Source organism: Aquarana catesbeiana, linkage group LG04, assembly GCF_042186555.1.
Source record: "Aquarana catesbeiana isolate 2022-GZ linkage group LG04, ASM4218655v1, whole genome shotgun sequence".
Classification (NCBI taxonomy): Eukaryota; Metazoa; Chordata; class Amphibia; order Anura; family Ranidae; genus Aquarana; species Aquarana catesbeiana.
Window position 1 is genome coordinate 465917830 of NC_133327.1, and position 25943 is coordinate 465943772.

Sequence of the window (25943 nt, forward strand, 5' to 3'; positions counted from 1 at the left end):
GAGGTTAAATGTTTTTTTTCTCCCTACTTCCCCCTTAGGGTAGTTTGAATTTGTAATTATGCTTTGTATATAGAGTATATGTTGTTGTCAATATTGAATGATTTATATGCACTTTTTTCCTTTTTATTTATAGTAAGAGCCTTATGAATAACGCATTTACGGTCCTGAAGAATCGGGGGATCCCGCGAAATGCGTAGACCACTTACAAATGCATGTATACATAATATCAATGTAGCTCTGTATAGCTGGAAGATTCTTTTGTATGAAAGTGTTTTGAAGTATAAAATATTGTCTATTTTTATATTTGTACAATAAAAAACATATACTGTATATACTAGAGTATAAGCCGAGATTTTCAGCTTTTTTTTTTTTAGGCTGAAAGTGTCCCCCTCGGCTTATACTCGAGTCACTGCCGCCTGCCTACCTGATCAGCGTGTCATAAAAACATACGGTGACCATTCCACTGTTCAAAAGCCACGCCTCCTCCTCATCTATGATAGGCAGAACACTCAATTTCCCAGCAGTCAGTGTTCAGCCTATCACGGACATCCTCTAATCCTCGTCCGTGGTATGAGGATGAGCAGACGTCAGTGATAGGCTGAACACTGTTGGGAAACTGAGTATTCTGCCTATCCCAGACGAGGAGAAGGCGCGGCTTTTGAACAGTGGAATGGCCACTGTAAGTTTTTATGACATGCTGATCAGTGCAATGAATGATACAGAGCGGCACACGGAGCCTGCAGATCGCCACGCGGAGGCATGCACAAGACACAGAGAGGATGCAGATTGGCACAGGTAGGCTGCACAGGACACAGTGAGGCATGCACAGGACACAGTGAGACATGCACAGGACACAGTGAGACATGCACAGGACACAGTGAGACATGCACAGGACACAGGGAGGCATGCAGCTGTAGATGGGCATTGTTGACCCTCTTTTCCACTTACAGTAGCTGCTGCATTTCTCACTCTTGGCTTATACTCGGGTCAATAAGTTTTCCCAGTTTTTTGTGGTAAATTAGGGGCCTTGGCTTATATTCGGACCAACCTATACTTGAGTATATAAGGTAAATTTTTATTGTGTTCTCATTTGGCATATTTAAAGTCCTAACAGTCTATATATTTTACAAATTTACCAATATATTTATGGGATGATGCCAATGTAAACTTGATAAAAAGGCTCCATGGTGTGTCACCTGCTAAAATTCAATAAGACATTTTAATACTTCACCTCTACCCACAAAAAAGTGTTTGGATGTTATGTTTATTTCTTGTACATTAATTTACTGGTAACAAAGATGTATTAACAGGACAGAAAAATGCTTGTGTTTAACAGTAGCATATTCAATAACATTTGAATGTCACAGATCAGGTGTGCTGAAGCAACATGACTTGGTTCCATTTTATTCAACATCATCTTCAGTTAGATTCTGAGCATTTCCAATTCTCTGAAAGACAAAACAATGGGAAACCAATGAAAAACTCAAGTTTCAGATACATGTTACAAAGGAATGCAAGGATAACTGTACTTTCCTGGGAAAGGCAGGGCAGTATTAATATAGAGCAGTCACTGTATCTTGCAAAAATGTCAAGAAATCTCTTGGCACCACCACAGGAAATATTAGCAATGCTTAGAACAGAAGTGTCCAACTGTAGGTAGACAGTTATTATTCAGTGTTAAGATATTCAACTACTGCTAATGAATACACAAAATCTGCCTATTTATCACAAAAAAGAATAAAACAAAAGAAATAGCAACCACCTTATCAAGAAGTTTAATCACACATCAAGAAAATATAAACAAATTTTACTCATCCTAAAAGGCATAAAAAACATTATTATTGAAGGACCTTGACAAAGACAGTAGGTTTCCAGACCAGAGCAATTATTGTGTTAATAAGACTGCAGTTCCCCCTATAGTCTTCATTTTTAAGGAAAAACTGGAGCAGTCAGCCTCCTCCAAATTCCAATTTTTTTTTTTTTTTTTGATGCTTTGATCCAACTTCCTGTTAGAGGGTGGCAACATTCGTCCTGAATTGTCCCACTTTATGTAGGAACATATCCAGTCTCTCTTGCTCCCTCCTGAGATGGTCTAGGGACCATGGGATTTGTTGTGTGCTTAGAGCAGTGCACATTATGGTAATTAACTTGCACTGCTTGTTGCAAACAAAATGAGAAACAGATTTCAGGATCAGGAGCTCATATAAGGCTTTTTAAGGAGAAAGAGAAACCCAGTAAGAAAGGATTTCATGAAAAATAGATTACATTGCATTACATACAGTGCCTTGCAAAAGTATTCACCCCAGTTGTCTTTTTACCTATGTTGTTACATTACAGCCTTTAGTTCAATGTTTTCTTAATCTGAATTATATGTGATGGATCAGAACACAATAGTCTAAGATGGTAAAGTAAAATTAGAAAAATATATACATAACAACTATTTTTCAGAAATAAAAAACTGATAATTGGCATGTGCATATGTATTCACCCCTTTGTTATGAAGCCAATAAAAAGCTCTGGTGCAACCAATTGCCTTCAGAAGTCACATAATTAGTGAAATGATGTCCACCTGTGTGCAATCTAAGTGTCACATGATCTGTCATTACATATACACACCTTTTTAAAAGACCCCTGAGGCTGCAACACCTAAGCAAGAGGCACCACTAATCAAACACTGCCATGAAGACCAAGGAACTCTCCAAACAAGTAAGGGACAATGTTGTTGAGAAGTGCAAGTCAGGGTTAGGTTATAAATAAAAATATCCAAATCTTTGATGATCCCTAGGGGAGCACCATCAAATCTATCATAACCAAAAATGGAAAGAACTTGGCACAACAGCAAACCTGCCAAGAGACCGCCGCACACCAAAACTCATGGACCGGGCAAGGAAGGCATTAATCAGAGAGGCAGCACAGAGATCTAAGGTGACCCTGGAGGAGCTGCAGAGTTCCACAACAGAGACTGGAGTATCTGTATATAGGACGACAATAAGCAGTACACGCCATAGAGCTGGGCTTTATGGCAGAGTGGCCAGAAAAAAGCCATTACTTTCCAGCAAAAAACAAAATGGCACGTTTTGAGTTTGTGAAAAGACATGTGAGAGACTTCCAAAATGTATGGAGGAAGGTGCTCTGGTCTGAGGAGACTAAAATTTAACTTTTGGCCAAAGAAAACGCTATGACTGCTGCAAACCCAACACATCACCCAAAGAACACCATCCCCACAGTGAAACATGGTGGTGGCAGCATCATGCTGTGGGGATGTTTTTCAGCAGTCGGGACTGGGAAACTGGTGAGTTGAGGGAAAGATAGATGATGCTAAATACAAGGGGAAACATGTAAATGTGTTGGAATGGCCTAGTCAAAGCCCAGACCTCAATCCAATAGAAAATCTGTGGTCAGACTTAAAGATTGCTGTTCACAAGCGCAAACCATCCAACTTGAAGGAGCTGGAGCAGTTTTGCAAGGAGGAATGGGCAAAAATCTCAGTGGTAAGATGTGGCAAGCTCTTGGAAAAAATGTTACCAGTAAGTAACTTCGATTTTCCCTATTTCATCTTTCAGGACAGCACACTTGAGAGGCTAAGCAAGCACTTACCCTAGGGTGGGACTACTGCCTGTAGAACTTTACGCCCAAAGGCCTGGTCCTGGGCAGACAATAAGTCCAGTCTGTAGTGCTTAAAGAAAGTCTTGAAACTTGACCACGTTGCTGCTCTGCAGACCTGATCGGGTGTAGCACCAGCCCACTCTGATTGTGATGTGGCCATAGCCCTAGTGGAGTGAGCCCTAATACCTTCCGGGACTTCCACCCCCTTTGCTATATAGGCCTGATTGATAGCCAATCTTAGCCATCTGGCTATAGTGTGTCTAGAGGCTTTGGAACCCTTCCTTGCCCCTGAAAAAGAAATAAAAAAAAGGAATCGGATTTCTTAAACTGTTCCGTAATCTCCAAGTATTTTAAAGCACATCTTCAGACATCCAACTTGTGGAAGACATGCTCCTGTTCCTTCACAGGATTTGAACAAAAAGTGGGTAAACAGATTTCCTGGCTTCTATGAAATTCAGAAACCACCTTCGGAAAAAAAGGCCGGATCGGTTTTAAAAATAATCCTATCCGGAAAAACTTGGAAGAAAGGTGCCCTCCTAGAGAGGGCTTGTAGCTCACTAACCCTCCTTGCAGTAGTGATAGCTACTAAAAAAAACGTCTTGAGGGTTAAAAACTTCACCGTAAAAGACTCAATAGGTTCAAAGGGATCCTCTGTAAGAGCCTGCAATACTAAGGATAGATCCCATACCGGAAAGGGGTGAGGGCTGACTGGTCTCTGCCTTCTTAAAGCTCTAAAAAACCTGGATATCCAAGGATTTACTGCTAGCTGTTGTTCAAGGAATACACTTAAAGCCGACACCGGACTTTTAAGGGTACTAAGTGCTAACCCCTTATCTGCCCCACTCTGTAGGAACTCTAGCACTGCTACTGGACTGCGAACACTAAAGGAGCTCTCTGCGCACCAAGAATTGAATTTCTTCCAGACCTTCAAATATATTTTGCACGTCTCTTCTTTCCTAGAATTTAGAAGAGTTGTTACCAATCCTTTGGAAAACCCCTTACTTCTCAGCATGTCCTCTTCAGTAGCCAGGCAGCCAGATTCCACCTCTCCACCTGAGGGCAACAGACTGGGCCTTGATAGAGTAGATCTTCCGTGACCGGCAATATCCAGGGTGGTTCCACCGCCAGCTTCTTTAGGACCGAGAACCATGGCCTCCTGGGCCAGCGTGGCGCTATCAAGATCAGGGTCGTGTCCTCTAATTGGAATTTCCTCAAGACTGCAGGCAACAGCACAGGAGGGGGGAAGGCATAGCATTTGGAAAAATGCCAGCTCTGAGACAGAGCGTCCATCCCTATCGCCCCGTCCCACCGGTTCAGGAAGAAGAAGAGGGGAGCTTTTGTGTTCTCTCCTGAAGCGAAAAGGTCCACACATGGGACCCCCCCACTTCTGGATAATCATCTTGTAGATGACTTGACTGAGGACCCAGTCGCTCTCCCTCAACTTCCTCCGGCTGAGGAAGTCTGCTCTCTGTTTTAACTCCCCCTTTAGGTGAACCGCTGATAGTGAGAGCACCGTGACCTCGGCCCACCTGAAAATTGTTTCTGTCAGAGCCCAAAGGGAACCGCTTCTGGTGCCCCCCTGTCGGTTGACAGGGGTTGACTGAGGAATTGTCTGCGCGGATCTGCACATGATGTCCCCGGAGCTCCTGTTGGAAAGCTCTGAGAGTCAGAAAAATGGCCCTCACTTCTCTCCAGTTCAAGGACTGTCTTGCGTCCTCGACTCCCCAGGAACCCTGCGCCAGACTCGCCCCCAGGTGTGCTCCCCAACCTGTGCCGCTTGCGTCTGTTGTAACAATCTTGGACACAGGCAGTACCCATTCCAGACCCAGCAATAGGTTTGCTGCCTTCCTCCACCACCACAGGGATCTCTTTACCCAAACTGGAATGAAAACCGCCGAGTCCAGGGACTTCTGAGTGCGGTCCCAAACTTCCAGAATGAAGTGTAAAGGGCGGAAGTGCAATCCTGCCCACCTTACTGCTGGAAGGGCAGCTGTCAGCAATCCCAAGGCTGACATGGCCTTTCTTATGGAGATTTGTTGATTGCTCTGCAGAACTGCCAAGGCTCTGTCTATTTTGCACATTCTTCGGTAAGAAAAACTCTCCGTTGGGTTGAGTCCAGGATGTAACCTAGGTACGTAATCCTCTGGGATGGAACCAGGCTGGATTTCTCCAAATTTAAGAGCCATCCCAGATGTTCCAACACACCCCTTGCTATCTGCAAATCCTGGACCAGCTGCAAAGGAGCAAAAAGGAGCAGGTCATCCAGGTATGCGATTACCGATATTCCCCGAAGACGCAGAAAAGCCAGCGCCTCCACCATAAATTTGGTGAATATCCGGGGCGAAGAGGATAGCCCACAGGGGAGGGCTTGGAACTGAAGATGCACTACTTCCTCCCCAGACCTTACTGCCAGTCTGAGGAATTTCTGACTGTCCTCTGTGATCGGAATGTGCAGATAGGCATCCCTTAGATCTATGGACGCCATGTAGCAATTTGGAGAAAGTAGTGTTTTCACAGAAAAAATGGAATCCATCTGAAACTTTTTGTAGGAGATTGATAGGTTCAGAGGTTTCAAGTTCAGGATGAGCCTGAATTTCCCTGAAGACTTCCGAACCACAAAGATGTGGGAATAGAAACCCCTGCCTATTTCTCCGGATGGGACACGTGATATTATATCCTGCTGTTCCAGATCCTCCAGTGAGGCTAGTAATGCCGCCGCCTTCTCCGCACACTTTGTCAAGTCCATAACTAGCAGCCTGTGTAGGGGGGGGGGGGTCTTGAGAATTCTAATCTGTACCCCCTCCCTATAATCCCTAGTATAAACAGATTGGAGGTAACTGACTCCCACTGTGGGAGGAAAGCACCAGTCTTCCTCCCACTGGGGTTAACCTGTCATTGGGGTTTTTGGGGCTGTTCAGGAGGGCGAAAAATCGCTGCCCCGCTCCCTCTGCCCTTGTTGGTCCAAAATTTTTTCTGAGACTCTGCTCTCGGAAAATTAAACTTCCTTTGTGAGTGAGTTTTCTTTTTAGGCTATATAATAAGCTGCGCTATAAATTGATTTAGAACGAAAAAAACAAAAAAAGACCATTGAAAAGTTGTGTGAATACACACAAATACATATATACAATATCACATCAACATTCTTATCACCAGTGATATGTGCAAGAAAAAGGGAACAAGTAGTGAACACAATATGTATAGCAAAATGCAAAAAATGCAGAACAGGGTCCACTCAAATCGGCCGATTTAAAAAGCCCACTTAATAGACAGTCCTCTAAAGGGTGACTCTGTAATCTTCCTACAAACGGTGACATGCAACTTCGACACTGGAAGTGGTGTGTGCTGGGGTACAATACAAAAGTGCCTCCACCCACGAGAAATGCTGCCGCTTACCAGCTCCCTAGATCTCTTTATACGGAGATCTAACATGCCTTTGGCTCTCAACCCCAGCCTCGGGTCTTTCAATGGCTGTCAACGCTAGAGGGATTCCTCACAATCTCAGCATAAGATGTCATCTCGTATGTGTTCGTAAACCGTGAAATGACATAAAGCTTGTCGATAGTCCCAATCCAAGACAAGGATGAAGAAATTTATATGCAAAGGACTTGTCCATGTGTTTTGAGGTGCCAAGTATAGGCTCTACAGTTTCAGCATGATATACTATTAAAAAAGGCAGAGGGCCAATCCACAGTTTAATCAGTGGAAGATCTCGGAGTACCTCAGTGTATTCAATGATTTGTTGAAAGAAATCTGGAGGAGTCTTGGTCAGCAGTAAGTGTCGGTTCACACTGCTGCGCTGCGAATTTGTTCCGTTTTTTTCGTCCTGTGTGAGGTGCGATTTTACCACGAATTTCAGGAGTTGGTCATAGCTGCGATTGATGTTCTAGCCAATGGAATCATAATGGAAAAAAAAAAGGGTGTTAACTTCCTGTGTATTTCCTGGTTTTTGTGGAGAGTAGTGTGGTGGAATTCGCACATATCTGAACCAACAATGCGATTCCAGAACGATTTACATTGATGTCTATGGAGGCTAAATTCGCAACGCAGTGCTGTAAACTCGCACAAGACCCTTTTTTTATCGCATCGCATTCATAGAGGAATCGCAACGCATGTATGTGAACGACGGTCATAGAAAACAATGACTTTAGGGATGACATGCGAATTTAGAATGTTTTTGACGCATCAAATTCGCCATGAACTCGCATCAGTGTGAACCGGCACTAAATCCTCTGCTGATCTGCGATTCCCAGGCAGTGCAAGGGTGTGCCTGATTGCACACAATTAAGTGGGTTTATGGTTGATCTCACACTACATGGTTTGGTAAACCTAAAGGAAAGCCGAACAAGAACTGCACAGCGTACGGCCATTCCCCCACCCCAGTAGCCAGCATGCAGCCAGGCAGGTGCCTCCATTCCACCGCAAGCTGCTGTGGAACTCAAAGACACCCCAGCTGCCATATGGAGAGCTGTACAAGCTAGAGAAACATCACTGAATGAAGTAGGATGCATTACAGACAAAATAAAAAGGCTGCATACATCTGCCTGGGAATCACAGATCAGCAGAGGATTTACTGCTGACCAAGACTCCTCCAGATTTCTTTCAACAAATCATTGAATACACTGAGGTACTCCGAGATCTTCCACTGATTAAACTGTGGATTGACCCTCTGCCTTTTTTAATAGTATACCATGCTGAAACTGTAGAGCCTATACTTAGCACCTCAAAACACATGGACAAGTCCTTTGCATATAAATTTCTTCATCCTTGGCTTGGATTGGGACTATTGACAAGCTTTATGTCATTTCACGGTTTACGAACACATACTCGCCATACGAGATGACATCTTATGCTGAGATTTTGAGGAATCCCTCTAGCGTTGACAGGCATTGAAAGACCCAAGGCTGGGGTTGAGAGCCAAAGGCACGTTAGATCTCCGTAAAAAGAGATCTAGGGAGCTGGTAAGCGGCAGCATTTCTCGTGGGTGGAGGCACTTTTGTATTGTACCCCAGCACACACCAACTCCAGTGTCGAAGTTGCATGTCACCGCTTGTAGGAAGATTACAGAGTCACCCTTTAGAGGACTGTCTATATGGTGGGCTTTTTAAATCAGCCTATTTGATTGGACTCTGTTCTGCATTTTTTGCATTTTGCTATACATGTTGTGTTCACTACTTGTTCCCTTTTTCTTGCACATATCACTGGTGATAAGAATGTTGATGTGATATTGTATATATGTATTTGTGTGTATTCACACAACTTTTCAATGGTCTTTTTTTGTTTTTTTTTCGTTCTAAATCAATTTATAGCGCAGCTTATTATATTGTATATTATTCTTAGTGTGTGTGTCTCACATTGCTAGTTGCAGCTTTTTTTCACAGTATCTAAGGTTAAACCCTTACATACGATCACTTTTGGGATAGCGCAGTAAAACAATTTTTAGTTTTTCTTTTTAGGCTGTTCCCCCAACTTTTTCTTTAAAGGGATGGACTTCTTTTTATCGGCTGTTCGATCAAGAACAGCCTCCAGATCCGAACCGAACAGTAGGTCCCCCGTGAAAGGGACTCCGCAAAGCTTGAATTTTGAAGCATTGTCCCCTTGCCAGGTCTTTAACCACTTGCTTACCAGGCCAATTCTGACATTTCTCTCCTACATGTAAAAATCATCATTTTTTTGCTGGAAAATTACATAGAACCCCCAAACATTATATATGGTTTTTTAGCAAAAACTCTAAAGAATACAATGGCGGTCATTGCAACTTTTTATCTAGCACGGTATTTGCGCAGCAATTTTTCAAATACGTTTTTGTGCTTAAAAAAAAAAAAAAAAAAACAGTAAAGTTAGCCCAATGTTTTTGCATAATGTGAAAGATGAAGTTACGCCGAGTAAATATATACCTAACATGTCACGCTTTAAAATTGTGCGCACTCATGGAATGACGCCAAACTTCGGTACTTAAAAATCTCCATAGGCGACGCTTTGAAAATTTTTACAGGTTACCAGTTTCGAGTTACAGTGGAGGTCTAGGGCTAGAATTATTGCTCTCGCTCTAACGCATGAGGCGATACCCCACGTGTGGTTTATACGACGTTTACATATGTGGGCGGGGCTTAAGTGTGCGGTCCCTTCTGAGCGCGAGCTACAGGGGACAGGGGCGTTTAAAAAAAAAATTTTTTTAATTTATTTTACTTTATTTTTACACTTTTTTTTTTTTTTTTTTTACATAAAATTTTTTTTGATCACTTTTATTCCTATTACAAGGAATGTAAACATCCCTTGTAATAGGAATCTATCGTGACAGGTCCTCTTTATGGAGAGATGCGGGGTCAATAAAACCCCACATCTCTCCTCCAGGCTGTAAAGCATAAGATCGTAAAAAAAAATTCTCCGTTCTCATGCTGACAGCCGCGATCGCGGCTTTGTTTACAATGCGGAGTCCGGGCGTGACGTCATAACATCGCGCCCGGGCCTCCGACGGTCATAGAGATGACTGGTGATCATCTGGTCACCAGAAATCTCTATCGTCCTCATCTGGCACCGGCCAATTCATTCTCCGGGCTCCCGATGGCAAGGGAGAGCCCGGAGAAGCACCGGATGGCGTCCCCTCCCGTCGCCTATAAGAACGATCAAGCGGCGGAAGTGCCGCTATGATTGTTCTTATCGTGCACAGAATCGCCGGCTGAAAAGAATGATATCTGAATTATGTCTGTAGCTATAGGCATCATTCAGATATCCCCCCCCAAAGTGAGGACGTAATTTGACTATGGCCCGGTAGCCAAGCGGTTAACCAAAGAGCTCTCCTGGCTGAATTGACCAAAGCAGAAGATCTAGCAGACATGCGGACTGACTCCGCTGAAGCGCCAGCAATGTATGCGATCCCCTTCAAAAGCATTGGGAAGGAGGAGAGAATCGTCTCCTTAGCGGTCCCAGCTTCAATATGAGCTTTTATATGTGTTAGCCAGTGCTCCATGTTACGTGCCACCACTGTGACGGCCATGGCAGACTTAAGGTTGCCTAGAGAGGAATCCAAGGACTTTTTAAGTAGGGAATCCATCCGCTTGTCAATGGGGTCTGCGAGCACCCCCATATCTTTAAACGCCAAGTCTGTTTTTCTGGATACCTGAGAGAAGGCTGCATCCAGTCTAGGTGACTTGTTCCAAACAGCAGCTTCATCCTCTGGAAAAGGGAATCTGCGCTTTAAGGCTCTAGAAAAGAAAGGTTTCCTTTCTGGGTCCCGCCATTCCTTTTTAATGGTGTCTACTAGGACCTCATGTACCGGAAAGACTTTTTTCTTCTGCTCTCCAAGACCTACGTACATTTGGTCATGTAGAGACAGAGATTTCTTCTCCTCTTGTATACCTAGGGTGGTGTGGATTGCTCCCAAAAGCTCTTCCACTTCCTCCAAGGAGAGTTTATATCGGGAGGTTCTCATCTTCTCTCCATCTGATTCTCTTGAGGAATGTGAGGATGCACTATCTGGTTCATCCTCCAAAGCCTCTCTGGAGCCCCCCGTTAACTCCTCACTGACAGAGGGACCTGAAGGACCAGGTGCGACATCTTGCTGGGGGCTGTATAGGCTGAAAATTTTCAAACAATGCTTTAAAAGATTGAAACGTGCTGGAAAGCTCCTTAACAGAAGCTGCCAGGTCAGAGCTCTGTTCCATAGTGTGTTCCTTGACCAAGCCTTCTATTCATTTATTGCACAAAACATTCCCCCAGGACTCCCCTAAAGTACTCCTACATGATGGGCACTTTCTTTTGGACACATGTAAGGGCTTGGTTTTTTCTGCAGATTTGTCCTGAAATGACAAAACAAGCCCCGCCAAACATCAGCAACGGTCTTTAAAAAATAAAAATCATGTAACCAACACCAGGAGTGCACCCCCCAGGACCAACCACCACCAGGGTCCCAAACGTGCCTCTCCTCCCCTCTGACCACTAAGAGGGGGGTTCACCTGTGGAGCTAAGTGGGAACATGGTAAGGGAACACCACCCCAGGGCTCCACTTACCTTAGTGTGGCTGGTGCTGGCGTCACCCGGCACAGAACGGGAACCGTCAGTCTCCGACATCCCTCTGGCCAGAGTAGTGGTCCGCCTCAGAATGCTCCTCTAGCTGTCACTACAGCCTTACAGCCCACACCAGTCTTCGTGCCATTCGTTTTCCATCTCGCAGGCTGGAAACCGAAGCCGCGGGTCAAACGGAAGTGCCCTCCCCGCCTAAATGACGTCGCCCGTCATCCGGCTCAGCCTTGAGCTCCATGCTGACCGCCCCAAAGCGAGGAGGATCTGGACACTTCCGCATCACCTTCCCCAGGCAGCGGAAAAACAAACGCCCAGGCCTCCACATTCCCCAAGGGAGGACAGGGAGCGCAATGCACTGCAGGTAACCGGACTCCCCAGCCGTACTGCTGTGTATGAGAGACCTCTATCTCTCCCTTCCTGAATCATACCGGCCTCAGCCTCCCCAGCTGAAATAGCCCAGGTTCCTAGCGATGTCTCCCTGCTGGAGGAAACACCAAAACTGACGGGCTGGAGGGAAGGGGCGACTTAAAGGTCTGGTGGAGGCGGTGTTTCCTAAGAGGGGAGGAGCCGAGGTCTCTCAAGTGTGCTGTCCTGAAAGACGAAATAGGGCAAAATCAAAATAAAGCATATATTGATTGGTATGCGCAAAAGTTATAGCCTCTGCAAACTATGGAAAATATTTATGGAATTTTTTTATTCTTTTTACTAGTAATGGTGGCAATCAGCAATTTTTAGCAGGATTGCGACATTGCGAAGAACAAATCTGAAACTAAGTGATACTTTTTGGAGACCAGCGTTACCAATACAATGATCAGTGCTAAAAAAATCAGTGCAAGGGATCGCCAGTGTAAGTTCACCCTACAAATTTTCTGCAAAGGTGAACTTACACTTTAACCACTTCAGCCCCGGAACATTTTACCCCCTTCCTGACCAGAGCAATTTGGCACTGCATCACTGTAACTGACAATTGCTTGGTCATGCAACGCTGTACCCAAAACAAAACAAAATTTGTGTCCTTTTTTCCCACAAATAGAGCTGTCTTTTGGTGGTATATGATTACCGCTGCGGTTTTTATTTTTTACATTATAAACAAAAAAAAGCGACAATTTTGAAAAAAACAAAAACAAAATTTCTTCATCAGTTTAGGCTGATATATATTCTTCTACTTTTTTTTTACCAGAAATATCGCAATAAGCGTATATTGACTGGTTTGCGCAAAAGTTATAGCGTCTACAAACTATGGGAAAAGATTTATGGCATTTATTACATTATTTTTTTTTTTTTTTTACTAGTAATGGCGGTGATCTGCAATTTTTAGCTATATTGCAACGGACAGATTGGACACTTTTGACACTTTTTTGGGACCATTGACAATTATACCATGATCGGTGATATAAAAATGCACTGATTACTGTGTAAATGTCACTGGCAGGGAAGGGGTTAACACTAGGGGACGATCAAGGTGTTAAATGTGTATTCTAACTGTATGGGGATAGAACTGAGTAGGAGAGGAGACATATTGCTGTTCCTACTTACTAGGAACAAACGGCATGTCTCCACTCCTCTAACAGCACAGGGATTGGTGTGTTTACACACACAAATCCCCGTGCACGCGATCGCGTGTGGCCGGCGGCGATCTCCGGCCACGAGCAGCGGGCGAAAAGGGGAAGAACAGACCCATGCGGGATTTTGCCCAGGAGAGCTATTCTGCCGCAGTATAGCTGCGTGAGCCAGTCGGGAACCGGTTAAAGAAACTGTATATTTGAGGTTTTTAGGTATTTATATGGTGCGCCTGAATAAGACATGGACCAGGTATGTTCTCCAACAGCTGAATTGGCTGCTGTATGTCTTAAAAAAAAGTATTCATATCCTTTAAATTTTCCACATTTTGTCATGTTACAACCAAAAACGTAAATGTATTTCATTGTGATTTTATGTGATATACCAAGGAAAAGTGGCACATAATTGTGAAGTGGAAGGAAAAAGGTATAAGGTATATGGTTTTCCACATTTTTTACAAATAAATATCTGAAAAGTGTAGCGTGCATTTGTATTCAACTTTACTCTGTTACCCGTAACTAAAATCTAGTGGAACTAATTGCCTTCAGAAGTCACCTAATTAGTAAATAGAGTCCACCTGTGTGTAATTTAATCTCTGTATAAATACAGCTGTTCTCTGAAGCCCTTGGAGGTTTGTTAGAGAACCTTAGTGAATAAACAGCATCATGAAGGCCAAGGAACACACCAGACAGGTCAGGGATAAAGCTGTGGAGAAGTTTAACCACTAAGACCAGTCGCCGCAGCTTTACTGTGGCAGGTTGGCTCTCCTGGGTGAATCGACATCATTGTATGTCAGCTCGCGCAGGCACAGTTGCGGGTTGGGCAGACTCTATGCACGCCGGCGATTCGCGATCGCCTAGTACAGAGGCAAGAATGGGGAGCCGCCTTTGTAAACAAGGCGGCTCCCCATTCTGACATGACAGATCTACTGTTCACAGTCAGCGGGAACAATGACCTTTGTCATGTACCAGGCAGCCCGTTCCCCCTACAGTTAGAACACACCTAGGGAACACAGTTAACCCGTTCCCTGCCAGTGCCATTTTTACATTGATCAGTGCATTTTTATAGCACTGATCAGTGTAATAATGTCACTGGTCCCCAAAAAGTGTCATTTGGGGTCAGATTTGTCCGCCGCAATGTCACAGTCCCACTAAAAATTGGAGATTATTACCATTACTAATAAAAAATAAATAAAAATACGTTTCTCGAATCTATCCCATAGTTTTTAGACGTGATAACTTTTGCACAAACCAATCAATATAGGCCTATTGCAATTTTTCCCCCCAAAAAAATATGTAGAAGAATATATAAATTGGCCTAAACTGATGAAACAATATTTGAATTTATTTTACATATTTTTCGTGAATATTTATTATAGCAAAAAGTAAAAAAATATTGGGTTTTTTCAAAATTGTCGCTCGGTTGATTATAGCGCAAAATAAAAAACCACAGAGGTGAGCAAATACCACCAAAAGAAAGCTCTATTCGTGGGGAAAAAAAGGATGTCCATTTTGTTTGGGTGCAGCATCACACGACCGCGCAATTGTCAGTTAAAGTGACGCAGTGTCGTATCGCAAAAAATGGCCTGGTCATTAAGGGGGGAAATCCTTTGTCCTTTACTAGTTAAAGCAGGGTTAGGTTATAAAAAAAATAAAGAAAAATATCCCAAGTCTTGAATATCTCACGGAGCACTGTTAAATCCATCATCGGAAAATGGGGGAAAAAAAAAAAAAAAAGTACGGCACAACTGCAAACCTACCAAGACATGGCCGTCCATCTAAACTGACAGTCCTGGTAAGCATTAATCAGAGAAGCAGCCAAGAGGCCCATGGTAACTGGAGGAGCTGCAGAGAACTAGCTGAGGTGGGAGAATCTGTCCACAGGACAAAAATTACTCATGCACTCCACAAATCGGGCCTTTATGGAAAAGTGGTAAGAAGAGAGCCATTGTTGAAAGAAAGCCATAAGAAGTCCCATTTGCAGTTTGCGAGAAGCCATGTGGGGGACTCAGCAAACATGTGGAAGAAGGTGCTTTGGTCAGATGAGACCAAAATTGAACTTTTTGGCCTAAAAGCAAAAATGCTGTGTGTGGGATAAAATCAACACTGCAAATGACCCTGAGCACACCATCCCTGCTGTGAAACATGGTGGTGGCTGCATCATGTTGTGAGGATGCTTTTCTTCAGCAGGGACAGGGAAGCTGGTCTGAGTTGATGGATGGAGCCAGATACAGGGCAATCTTAGAAGAAAACCTGTTAGAGTCTGCAAAAGACTTGAGACTGGTGCAGAGGTTCACCTTCCAGCAGGACAACAACCCTAAACATACAGCCAGAGCTACAATGGAATGCTTTAGATCAAAGCATATTCATGTGTTAGAATGGCCCAGTCAAAGCCCAGACCTAAATCCAACTGAGAATCTGAACAGCAATTTTTAATTCTTGTTACAGACGCTCTCCATCCAATCTGACAGATCGTGGGCTATTTTGCAAAACAGAATGGGCAAAAATTGGTAGAGACATACCCCAAAAGACTTACAGATTTACAGCTGTAATTACAGTGAACAGTGGTTCTACAAAGTATTGACTCAGGGGGGCTGAATACAAATGCACGCCACACTTTTCACATATTTGCAAAAAATTTTGAAAACCATTTATCATTTTCCTTCCACTTCACAATTATGTGCCACTTTGTGTTTGGTTTATCACAGTCCCAATAAAATAAATTTACGTTTTTGGTTGTAACATGATAAAATGTGGAAAATATCATGGGTCATGAATACTTTTTCAAGGCACTGTAATGCTACGGAGTGCCAAAAGCTTGTCAATACAGAAACCACCCTTTTAAATCTGATTGACAGGAGATTGTGATAACCCTTCTATCCATTATTATATATGTGCTTTGATATGAGTTTTAGGACTGCAGTACAATGAGGTGGCATGACGTGGCCGCTGCAGATTACACATAAATTTGCAAAAGTGTGCAAACTAAACCCCACGTTTGTAATATAAAAACTGCTAGATAGGGACAATTCAGCTTTTTGCAGGCTGGCTGGCAAGAGAGCTGGGAAATTTTGTTTTTTGACATGCGTTGCCCTTCCATGTGCTCCTTGCTGCAAAGGCTAATAAAGGTTGGGGTGGTTGTCATTTCTTTGTACAGATCGTGGGAACCCACTCTGTTTTTTCTAGATGGTACTGCAGGACCTGTGTTTGCCTTAATCAGGCTTTTAAAAAGAGGAACACTTATCAAAAATTGTCACAGTGTAGGTTGCGTAGCACGTGTGCAACAACAGACCCTTTCATTTCCAAACCAGCTTTCCATTACTTCCCAAATAAGCAAGGCACATTGGAGGATTTAAGTTGTAGTCCTTTCCTTGGTAAGCCTGAAAAGCTGGTGTAGCCTACTGTGCTTTTGGTATCTCACCATCTTTGAGAAAGGTGCCAAGGTGTTACCAATGTTACTTTGCTGGCACAACATGGTCCTACTGATTCTTAGCAGCAAGAGGGAGTCTTCCTCCTGACTTCAAAATTCACACACACTGTCCCGAGTTAAGCTGTCTCTAATAGGCAGGGTCTCAGTTTTCCCTAAGTAATATTGACTCTATGGGGACCGTACCATCTGTACTACTGTATGTTTGGGCAATTGTTCAGCTGCAGAATTTGGGATCAATTAGATGGTACTATATGATGGATCTGTATCAGTTAGTACTTTTCAGTTCTGGGGAAACCATTAAAGTAGGGATTGACCGATTATCGGTACGGCCGATATCAGCATTTTCACAAAAATCGGTATCAGTCGCAAACTAGACAGATATTACCGATATTGGTCTCCGCAGGACGCAGCCATCCTTTTGGGTCAAGAAGCCTGCAGAGTGCGGACCCAGTGCGAAGAGGCGCGCGGGACATTCACATGACCTCATTATGCCTCCGCACACTGGGCCTATCGAGTCTGAGAGCCTCCCTCGCATCGACACTCAGACGAATGGACATACCATCCAAAAGCCACCCACCCACAGTAAGGTGTGAGGCCACATGTCAAATCTATGGGCCCATCTAAGAGTTCATCATGTCGAATTATATAATGAAGCACAGAGAAAACAATCAATCACAAAGTGAAATACCGCAATCCCACCAAACAACAATAAACGATATGTTTCAGAAAAAAGCTAAGTGGCTAAATTCGGATGGAAGATCCCAACAGCTGGATCACAGAGATGATGGTTACGGATAACCAGCCACCAACCATTTATATTGGTGTCTGACTCTGGATTTCAGCATTTGATGTCCAGAGCTGAGCCAAAGTACCCACTGAAGATTGAAAAGTATTACTGAACCGAAATGCTGGGAAAGATTCACCAAAAAGTAGTTGAGAAAGTAAAGGCTATCCTGCAACCAGAGCATGCTGGCAACTCACTCTCATTCACGACTGACTGCTGGTCAGGACCAACAGAGTCACTAAAGAGTCTTAACATGCCACTTCATTAACAGCGGATAGACAAAAAGGCAATTGGTGTTGAATACAAAGGTTATGCAAGGATCCCACACTGGGGAGTACATTAGAGAAATATTTTTTAGGCATGCTTGAAGACTGGAGAATAAACAAAGACAATGAGATGCTTGCGCTTCGTGACAGCAGCACAAACATGGTGAAAGGAATGAGGCTTGCTGAAGTGTCAGACCTCAGCTGCATGGCACACACCCTGCAGCTTGTGGTAAATGATGGTCTGCAAGCCAAAAAACCTTTGACAGATATAATTGACAAGCTGAAGAGGTGCGCAGGCCATTTCCACCATTCAGTACTTGCCAAGCAGAGACTTAGGTGCATTCAGGCAGACCTTGGCCTACTCAAAAACAGCCTAACTCAGGCTGTTCCAACACGTTGGAATTCAACACTTCACATTCTGCAAAGAATGCTGGAACAGGAGAGAGCTCTGAGCATCTATTCAGGCGAACATGGAGGATATAGTTGTCCTACAGCTAATCAGTGGGACATTGTAGCCAATGTCATCGAGACACTCTAACCCACAGAGGAAGTGACACTAGACGTGAGTCATTACAACTCATCTGTCATTCCATGTGTGAGAGTCCTGAAGATGCTTCAAGTGAATGTAGGACCCAACACACGTGGCATTAAGGCAGGTCATGAGGACAGCCTCACCAAACGCTTTGAGAAGCATGAAGAGAATAAAAATGTTGTGCTGGCATGTCTTTTGGATCCTCGATACAAGCATCATGCTTTTTCTTTTGATGATGAATTAACCAAGGCAAAACAATGGCTGACAGAAGATCAACAAGAGCTACTGGAGGTTCCTGCCAAAAGATCAAGTCAAGAGCATGTTACTAATGAGGAAGAGCAGGATGCTGCAAAAACAGACAAACGTCAAAAAAGACAATGAGCAAAAGAGAATCTTCATCGCGGTCAAATTAATGCCATGTTGAGCGTGTTATTGGGGCCTCATGCAGAGGATTCTTCTGAATGTGCATCAATAATCAGCCTGGATGATGAGATTCATATCTATTTGAATGAACCAGTAATTGACAGAAGAAGTGGTGATCTCTTCGGTGATGGAAAGTAAATGAGTCACGATACAAAAGACTTGCCTCTCATGCTAGAAGATACCTCTTCTCTGCTCCTCCTTGATCTGAATCAAGTGAGCGTGTCAGCAATATATGAAAAAATAGAACCCGTTGTTCTGTTATGCTTTCTGCACTATAATATTGTTCTACTTAACTGGGAGCATTGAAGAAAGTATAGTAGCGTTAGACCGTCAGTGCAGTGGGGCAGATTTACTAAAATTGGAGCACTCAGAATCTGGTGCAGCTGTGCGTGGTAGACAATCACTCAGCTTCTAACTTCAGCTTGTTCAATTAAGTTTTGACAATAAAACATGGAAGCTGATTGGTTTCTGTGCAGAGCTACACCAAATTTTGCTCTCCAACTTTAGTAAATCTCCCCCTGTGTCCTACATCCACCTAGGTAAGTATGATTGGGGGGGGTTGGGGGAGAAACAGAAACCCATACTTTTCTTTTAACCACTTAAGGACCGAGCCTCTGAGATTTGGTGTTTACAAGTTAACTGTTTTTTTTTTGCTAGAAAATTACTTAGAACCCCCAAACATTATATATATATTTTTTCTAACACCCTAGAGAATAAAATGGTGGTCGCTGCAATACTTTGTCACACCGTATTTGCGCTGTGGTCTTACAAGCACACTATTTTTGGAAAAAATACACTTTTTGAATTAAAAAAAAAAAAAAAAAAGACAACAGTAAAGTTAGAATTTCTTTTTATACTGTGAAAGATAATATTACGCCGAGTAAATTGATACCAAACCTGTCACACTTCAGAATTGCACCCGCTCGTGGAATGGCGACAAACATTTACCCTTAAAAATCTCCATAAGCGATGTTTAAAAAATTCTACAGGTTGCATGTTTTGAGTTACAGAGGAGGTCTAGGGCTAAAATTACTGCTCTCGCTCTACTGATCGCTGTGAGGAGATACCTCACATGTGTGGTTTGAACACCGTTTTCATATGCGGGCGCTGCTCGTGCATGCTTTCGTTCCTGCCTGCGAGCTCGTCGGGACACATTTAAAATTTTTAAACTTATTTTACTTTTTTTTGTTTGTTTACACTGTTCTTTTAAAAAAATTGTGTCACTTTTATTCCTATTACAAGGAAAGTAAACATCCCTTGTAATAGAAAAAAAAGCATGACAGGACCTCTTAACCACTTACCAACCAGCCCATAGCCGAATGACGGCTACAGGGCGGTCAGAAAACTCTGGGAGGGCGTACTATGACGTCCTCCCAGAATCGCGCTCCCGTGCGCCCCCTGGAGCATCCGTGACCGGACCCGGCGCATCACGGTAAATGGCCGCTGACAGCAGCCGTTTACCACGTGATCGCTGTATCAAAATAGATATATATATTTATTATCAGAGATCATAAAGAATAAAATGGAGGGAAAAAAAAAAAAAAAAACAGTGAAATTAGCCCAATTTTTTGTATAACGTGAAAGAGGATGTTACGCCAAGAATCATGCTCTTTAATCTACGCAAAAAAAAAAAATAGTGATTCTCATTTTATCCGAATTGTCCAGTTCTATCTGGGCCCCTCACCCTGTACAATGAAGATGTGAGCAATGGTGTTAGTCAACTCGTAAAAATCCACCAATTCTTGCTGCTGTCCATGCCTATTTGCCATGTGAAGGGGGCAAATAAGCATGGACTACACTTCAAAAATAAAAATAAAAAACTTTAAAAAAATACAGAAATGTTTGAAGGTGCATATATTTAAAAATGAGACTTGTAGTTATCCACGTAACATTAACAAAAAATGAATTAAAGCTTACTTGCAAACACACACTTTTACATATGTTATTTTTGGCCACACAGTGAACTGCCACATTTTTTGCATCATTTCGCAACTGTATTTTGTTATGCATGACCTGCTTTATAGTGGATCCCTAATTCTATGTCAATGATCAATGTCAACTTTTCAAGCTATCACTTCAAATCCATTTTCCTGACACCAACATGGCAGCATACTAGTGATAGAGCTCCGCCTCTTGACCATTCCCTCAGGACCAGTGAATAGCATAAAAAAAAAAAAAGGAGTAGCTAGCCGCCCCCCTATTCTTTTTTTTTTTCCCTCATACCTCAACGCACCAGTGAAGAGTAAGTGGTACTATGTCCCCCACCTCTGCTTCAGTGCAGTATCCATCTGGGTTCAGCCTATCCCAGCGCTCAGGCTTCTAAATGCGCAAAATAGCCTGGGAGCCCCTTCTGTGGGTCTTGATGGGGTCTACAGTGTTTCCTCCTTAGGAACAAAATCTGCCATAATGCAAGTGTCTGGGGTTTGGGGGGGGGCAGCTATTTTATGCCTTCTCTCTTTTGGTCCCTTGGGCGGCCACCCAATGCTGCTTTTCTTTATCGAGAAGGCTCTGGATGACTTAATCTGGCCGCACATGCGGGCTGGCTGGCGGGGATGGCCAGGCACCATAATTGTTTGGGGCAAGAAACGCTTTCTTGCCATCAGCGGGTGGGGGGGGTCTCTCATTCTCCCAGGACAATCCAAAAGGCTCAGGCTGCCTTTGTTTGTTGGGCAATGTGCAGCCTCCTTGATCTGACTCCTGGCTATGATTACTTCCTGGTCTGAATCAGCAGGCCTTCCTCTGGGGCCCTCTGCTGTTATTTTTAGGTAAAACACAAAAAAAAAGAAAAGGGGGGGGGGTATTTTTTTTTTCCTTGGGATTTTTTAGTCAAAAAAATAAATAAAATAAATGTCTTTGTAGGTCTAAAGCCCGCTCTGTCACTGTTTTTCTTTCAGCTATCCTTGTTCCAGCTAACCATCCTATTTTTCCTTAACCATAAGTCAGTCAACGCTTATGCAAAAAAGACCCTCAAAATCAAAGGTAGGGGACCACCGTGTTGGTAAGTTTTCAGGAAAAAAAGTGTGCCTTCTTATTCAGATTGCTTTGATTTATTTCAACCCCACATGCTCAAGCTCTAAAAGGTCAAGAGCCAGAGAGGACAGACTTTCTTCAGTGGAGCGTAGCACTAGATGCTGCTTCCACTCGAGGAAAAAATTCCAAAGAAGACATCTTACCTCCTCTTCCCCAGAGTAATGCCAGAGCCCCAGCAGACAGACTATCATGCAAGCTTTCTAGATCATGAGTGGGCTCTATGCCCCAGGTCTTCTCCGAGCTGGTCCACAGGTTGGGGTCCTACCACAGACAGACCTCTTCACTTCCCACAGCAATCACAAACTTGGGAGATGTCTGACCAAGTTTTCGCACCCCCTGGCAGAGGGAACAGATGCTCTGGTCTCTCCTGGAACTGCAATCTAGCCTATATATTTCCCCCAACATCTCGCATAATGACATTCCTCTTGAGGTTGTCGAAAGAGAATATGGTAGTCCTAGCCAATCCTCCATATTGGCCACAGAGGCCTTGGTTTTCCCCAGACATTCACTTCAGAATACAGAAGCCAATTCCCCTCCGCACATACTCAGACTGGGGCTGCAAGCATGGCGGCTGAAAGGGGAGGGCCTCGAGAGCCTAGGTTCCTCCAGAGTGATCTCTACTTTGTTGAGTGCTAGAGGCCACTCTACCAACAACATCTATGCCAAAATCTGGAACAAATTTGTGTTTTTCTTAACGGGACGAGACTTTGATCCTACTGCGCCTCCGGGGGCAGCTGTTCTGGACCTCCTCTAGGCCGGATTAGACATGGGCCTTAACCTATACTCATTGAGTTTGCAAGTGTTTGGTATGTTGACAATAACAACGTTTAAATGGCCAAAAATCCTTTAGTTTGCACAATTTTTGAAGGCAGTCATGAGTAGTCTTTCCCAAGTGAGATCTATCGGTGTTGCTGGATTTTCTGTCAGTTCAACCATTTGCTTTAACAGAGCAGCATTCAGTTTGGGACATTACCTACAAAGCAGTATCTATCGCAATATCTTTTAGGCAAAAGGATGTCAGAGATTCAAGCTCTTGGAGCTTCAGAAAAACATACAGTAATAACTTGAAATGCGAATAACGCGGTTTTCGAGCGTTTAGCAATATGAGCTATTATTTTTTTTTAAATCCTGACTCAGTTTGCAAGCGTTGTCGCGCAAGACAAGCAGGATTCAAGCCAATGGGGTGTTTGGTCACAGGTGCGGGGTTGCCGGTGACACTCGGAGCAGCTCGGAGACACTCCGTTCCCAAGTGTCAGTGTCTGAGTGCAACCGAGCGGTCTCCGAGTGTCTCTAGCGCCCCCACCTCCGTCCACATGCAGTACTGCATACAATAGCAGTCACTGTGGAAAGAATTATCTGAGGTTCCATTGACTCCTATGGGGAAACTCGCTTTGATATACGAGTGCTTTGGATAACAAGCATTCTTCTGGAACAAATTATGCTTGTAATCCAAGGTACCACTGTATTGCTTTCTTTACAGAAAGAGTAGAGTTGCATCCTGTAGATCATCTTGTACCAAAGGTAGAGATGGCCCTTCATTTAACAGACATCTGGGCATTACCTAACTTTCTAGAAGATCACACAGGAATGTCACATGAAGTGGATGTTCTCATAAGCTTTAAAAAAAAAAAAAAAAGTATCTGTCCACAAACTGTTTCTTTCAGATCATCTAAAAGCCTTTCATCGTTCCACCTGGAAATCAAAGATAAGATACTACTGCCTGGACTCTAGCAGGTTTGGTTGTGCATATAGGGCGAGGGGTCGTGAGCCTTCGTTAGCGGTGGCTGCGCACTCCACCAGAGCGGGTGCAGCCTCATGGGCAGTCTATTCAAGAGCATCTAAGGAATCCATTTGTAGAGAGATATCATGGTGGTCCCAGCATAACTTTTCAAGCATTACAGAGTGGATCCAGGTGCCTTGTCAACAGTGGACTTTGGAAGAAGGACTATTCAGTCTTCTGTCCCATCAAAAAAAAAAAAAAAAATTTATTTGGCAAGCAGAACCTACCCTGACAGCTAATTATCACTAGTATGCAGCCATGTTGGCATCTGTAAAACGGAAAAATGGATCAAATACTTAACGATATTTTCCTTTTCTGATGTCAAACCATGGCAGCATACGGGCCCCACCTTGTACTTTTTGGTATGTGGCTTGTTACAAAGAATGGTGGGGCGGCTAACTACTCTTTTTTTATGCTATTCACTAGTCCTGAAGGAGTGGTCAAGAGGCAGAGCTCTATCACTAGTATGCTGCCATGGTTTGGCGTCAGGAAAGGAAAATTATACGGTAAGCATTTGATACAATTTTCCGTTTTCTAGAATGCTGCTAAATTAGATCTGTCATGTAACATCTCCCAAAGGACATGATATTTGTCATACATAGTGGAATGTAAAGAGTGTATTACCTGGCTGATAGTTGGTAATTTAGTCAAAAGCATCTGGAAAACTTGTGGTGGAAGAGTCTGCTGTAAAACTTGAAGAAGCTGTTGAGGTTGCCCGCAAACTGCAATAGCATTTGTCAAATGATCCACACCCTTTTCAAAATCACCTGGTTACAGAAAAACACAATATTTATTTTAGTTACAGTTGGAACAAAGCATAAAACTGTAATATCCTTCTAATGATGAGTAAGGCCAGTTGCACACAAACGTAATAACATATCGATGTCTATACTAAGGATCTTGCTGACAGAAAGATCCTAATTAAAATGTTCTGACAGGACCGCAAATATGTGCATGCATAAAAATCTTCATCCACGTCTAATTGCACGTGTCGCAGTGCATGCACATAAAATTACTGCACTCAGACATAAAATTTTCTATTTTTAATTTTAACTCCTGTGAGCAAGAAGCCTGAAGTGTTCTTCAGCTATAGGATGTGTAAGATCCTCAAATTTAGACTGAGTATGACATTAATGTGATATTATGTTTTCTTTTCTTAAAGTCTGCTGACCTGCAGAAGGTGACAGTAAAATCCTACCAATTTCTGGAATCCGCACCGCCAAAACTTAATTTCAATCACCAGAACTGGTCCCACCCCACCCAACATCTGCTGGGAAACCAGCTATTGCAGGAGTGTCAATCTCTGTACTCCCACGTTCTCATTGGTTCTTCCCTCTGACCTCACATAACCACATGCTCCTGCAGTGATATTAGGGGTGTTGAATATAATTGTAACATCGATGCATGGCGATTCGGGTGTCCACGATGCGGCATCGATGCTACGACCGACTTGATTGGTGAGTGACGTCATCCCGACTTGCCCCGCGCATCTTCTGGGAGAGTGCTCCCATCGTACTCCACTTACAAGTTTTAAACTGTCTTATTGAGTCCCTGTTATAGTACATTAAAGTGGTTGTAAACCCTTACAGACCACTTTTCCCTACAGGTAAGCCTATAATAAGGCTTACCTGTAGGTACTGGAAAGATCTTCTAAACCTGTATGGTTTAGAAGATATTTACCATATACGCTTGCGCCGACTTCATCAGCACATGCGCACCGAAGAAAGGGCATGATCGTGACGTTTCTATAGTGCCCGTGCCGTGACCACGGGCTCCCGCGGGGACTAAGGATACTGAGACCAGCAAGACTAAGTGGGCGGCCGCCGCATCCTCGACAACCGATGGGTCATCAGCTCTCAGTGGAGGTCATCAGTTGTCAAGGACGCGGTGACCGTCCGCTCCATAACTAGCGATTAATTGGTTAAGGAAGTCGCGGCCGCACGCTCCTTAAACATAAGTCGCATCTAGGTCGCAATGTAAAGCCGCACTGGAAATCACATGATTTTGAAGTCGCACAAGTGGGAATGGAGCTTTACAGGTAAGAGCTTTAACTAAAAAAAAAAAAAAAAAAAAAAAATATGCTACAGTATCACTTTACAGCTTTCAATGTCCCCAGCATATATTTGCCTTCCTCTACACCATCACTCTATTCAGCTGCAAGGAATGAGGAAAGACAGCACCATGTAAGCTCAAGTCAAATTTACAGTGTGAGTGTACCCAGGGGTGTATCCCACTCACATAAAACATTCCTGGGTCAATCATCAAGCAACAATGCTTTTAAAGCAGCTGCATTGAGTGGGGAGAAAAGAGAAACAAGGACAATGTGCTGCTGAGGCCTCGGCTTTGAAGCAAACTTGTTGCTGTGTCCTGCATGGACAAAGCACAGGTTTGCTGTAACTTTTTGCTTTATACATCTATTCCTGTTCAAAGTTGTACTCCTTTTTCAAGTTCAGATTAACTCAAAGAACCCTCAAAGCTTTGTTAAAAGTTCAGTCTAGAACCCGGTCTTTATTT

General features: G+C 43.4%; 1 protein-coding gene across 1 annotated transcript in view; it reads right to left on the minus strand.

The window, feature by feature from the left end:
- Positions 1-1248: 1248 nt before the first annotated feature.
- Positions 1249-25943, minus strand: part of TOMM20 (translocase of outer mitochondrial membrane 20) — a 142911-nt gene continuing 118216 nt past the window's right edge. The window contains exons 4-5 of the mRNA XM_073627563.1: positions 24054-24196; positions 1249-1448 (exon numbers count right to left, since the gene is read on the minus strand). Of these exons, the coding sequence (XP_073483664.1) occupies positions 1404-1448; positions 24054-24196 (188 nt within the window). The 3' untranslated portion in view covers positions 1249-1403. The remainder of the gene's footprint in view (positions 1449-24053; positions 24197-25943) is intronic.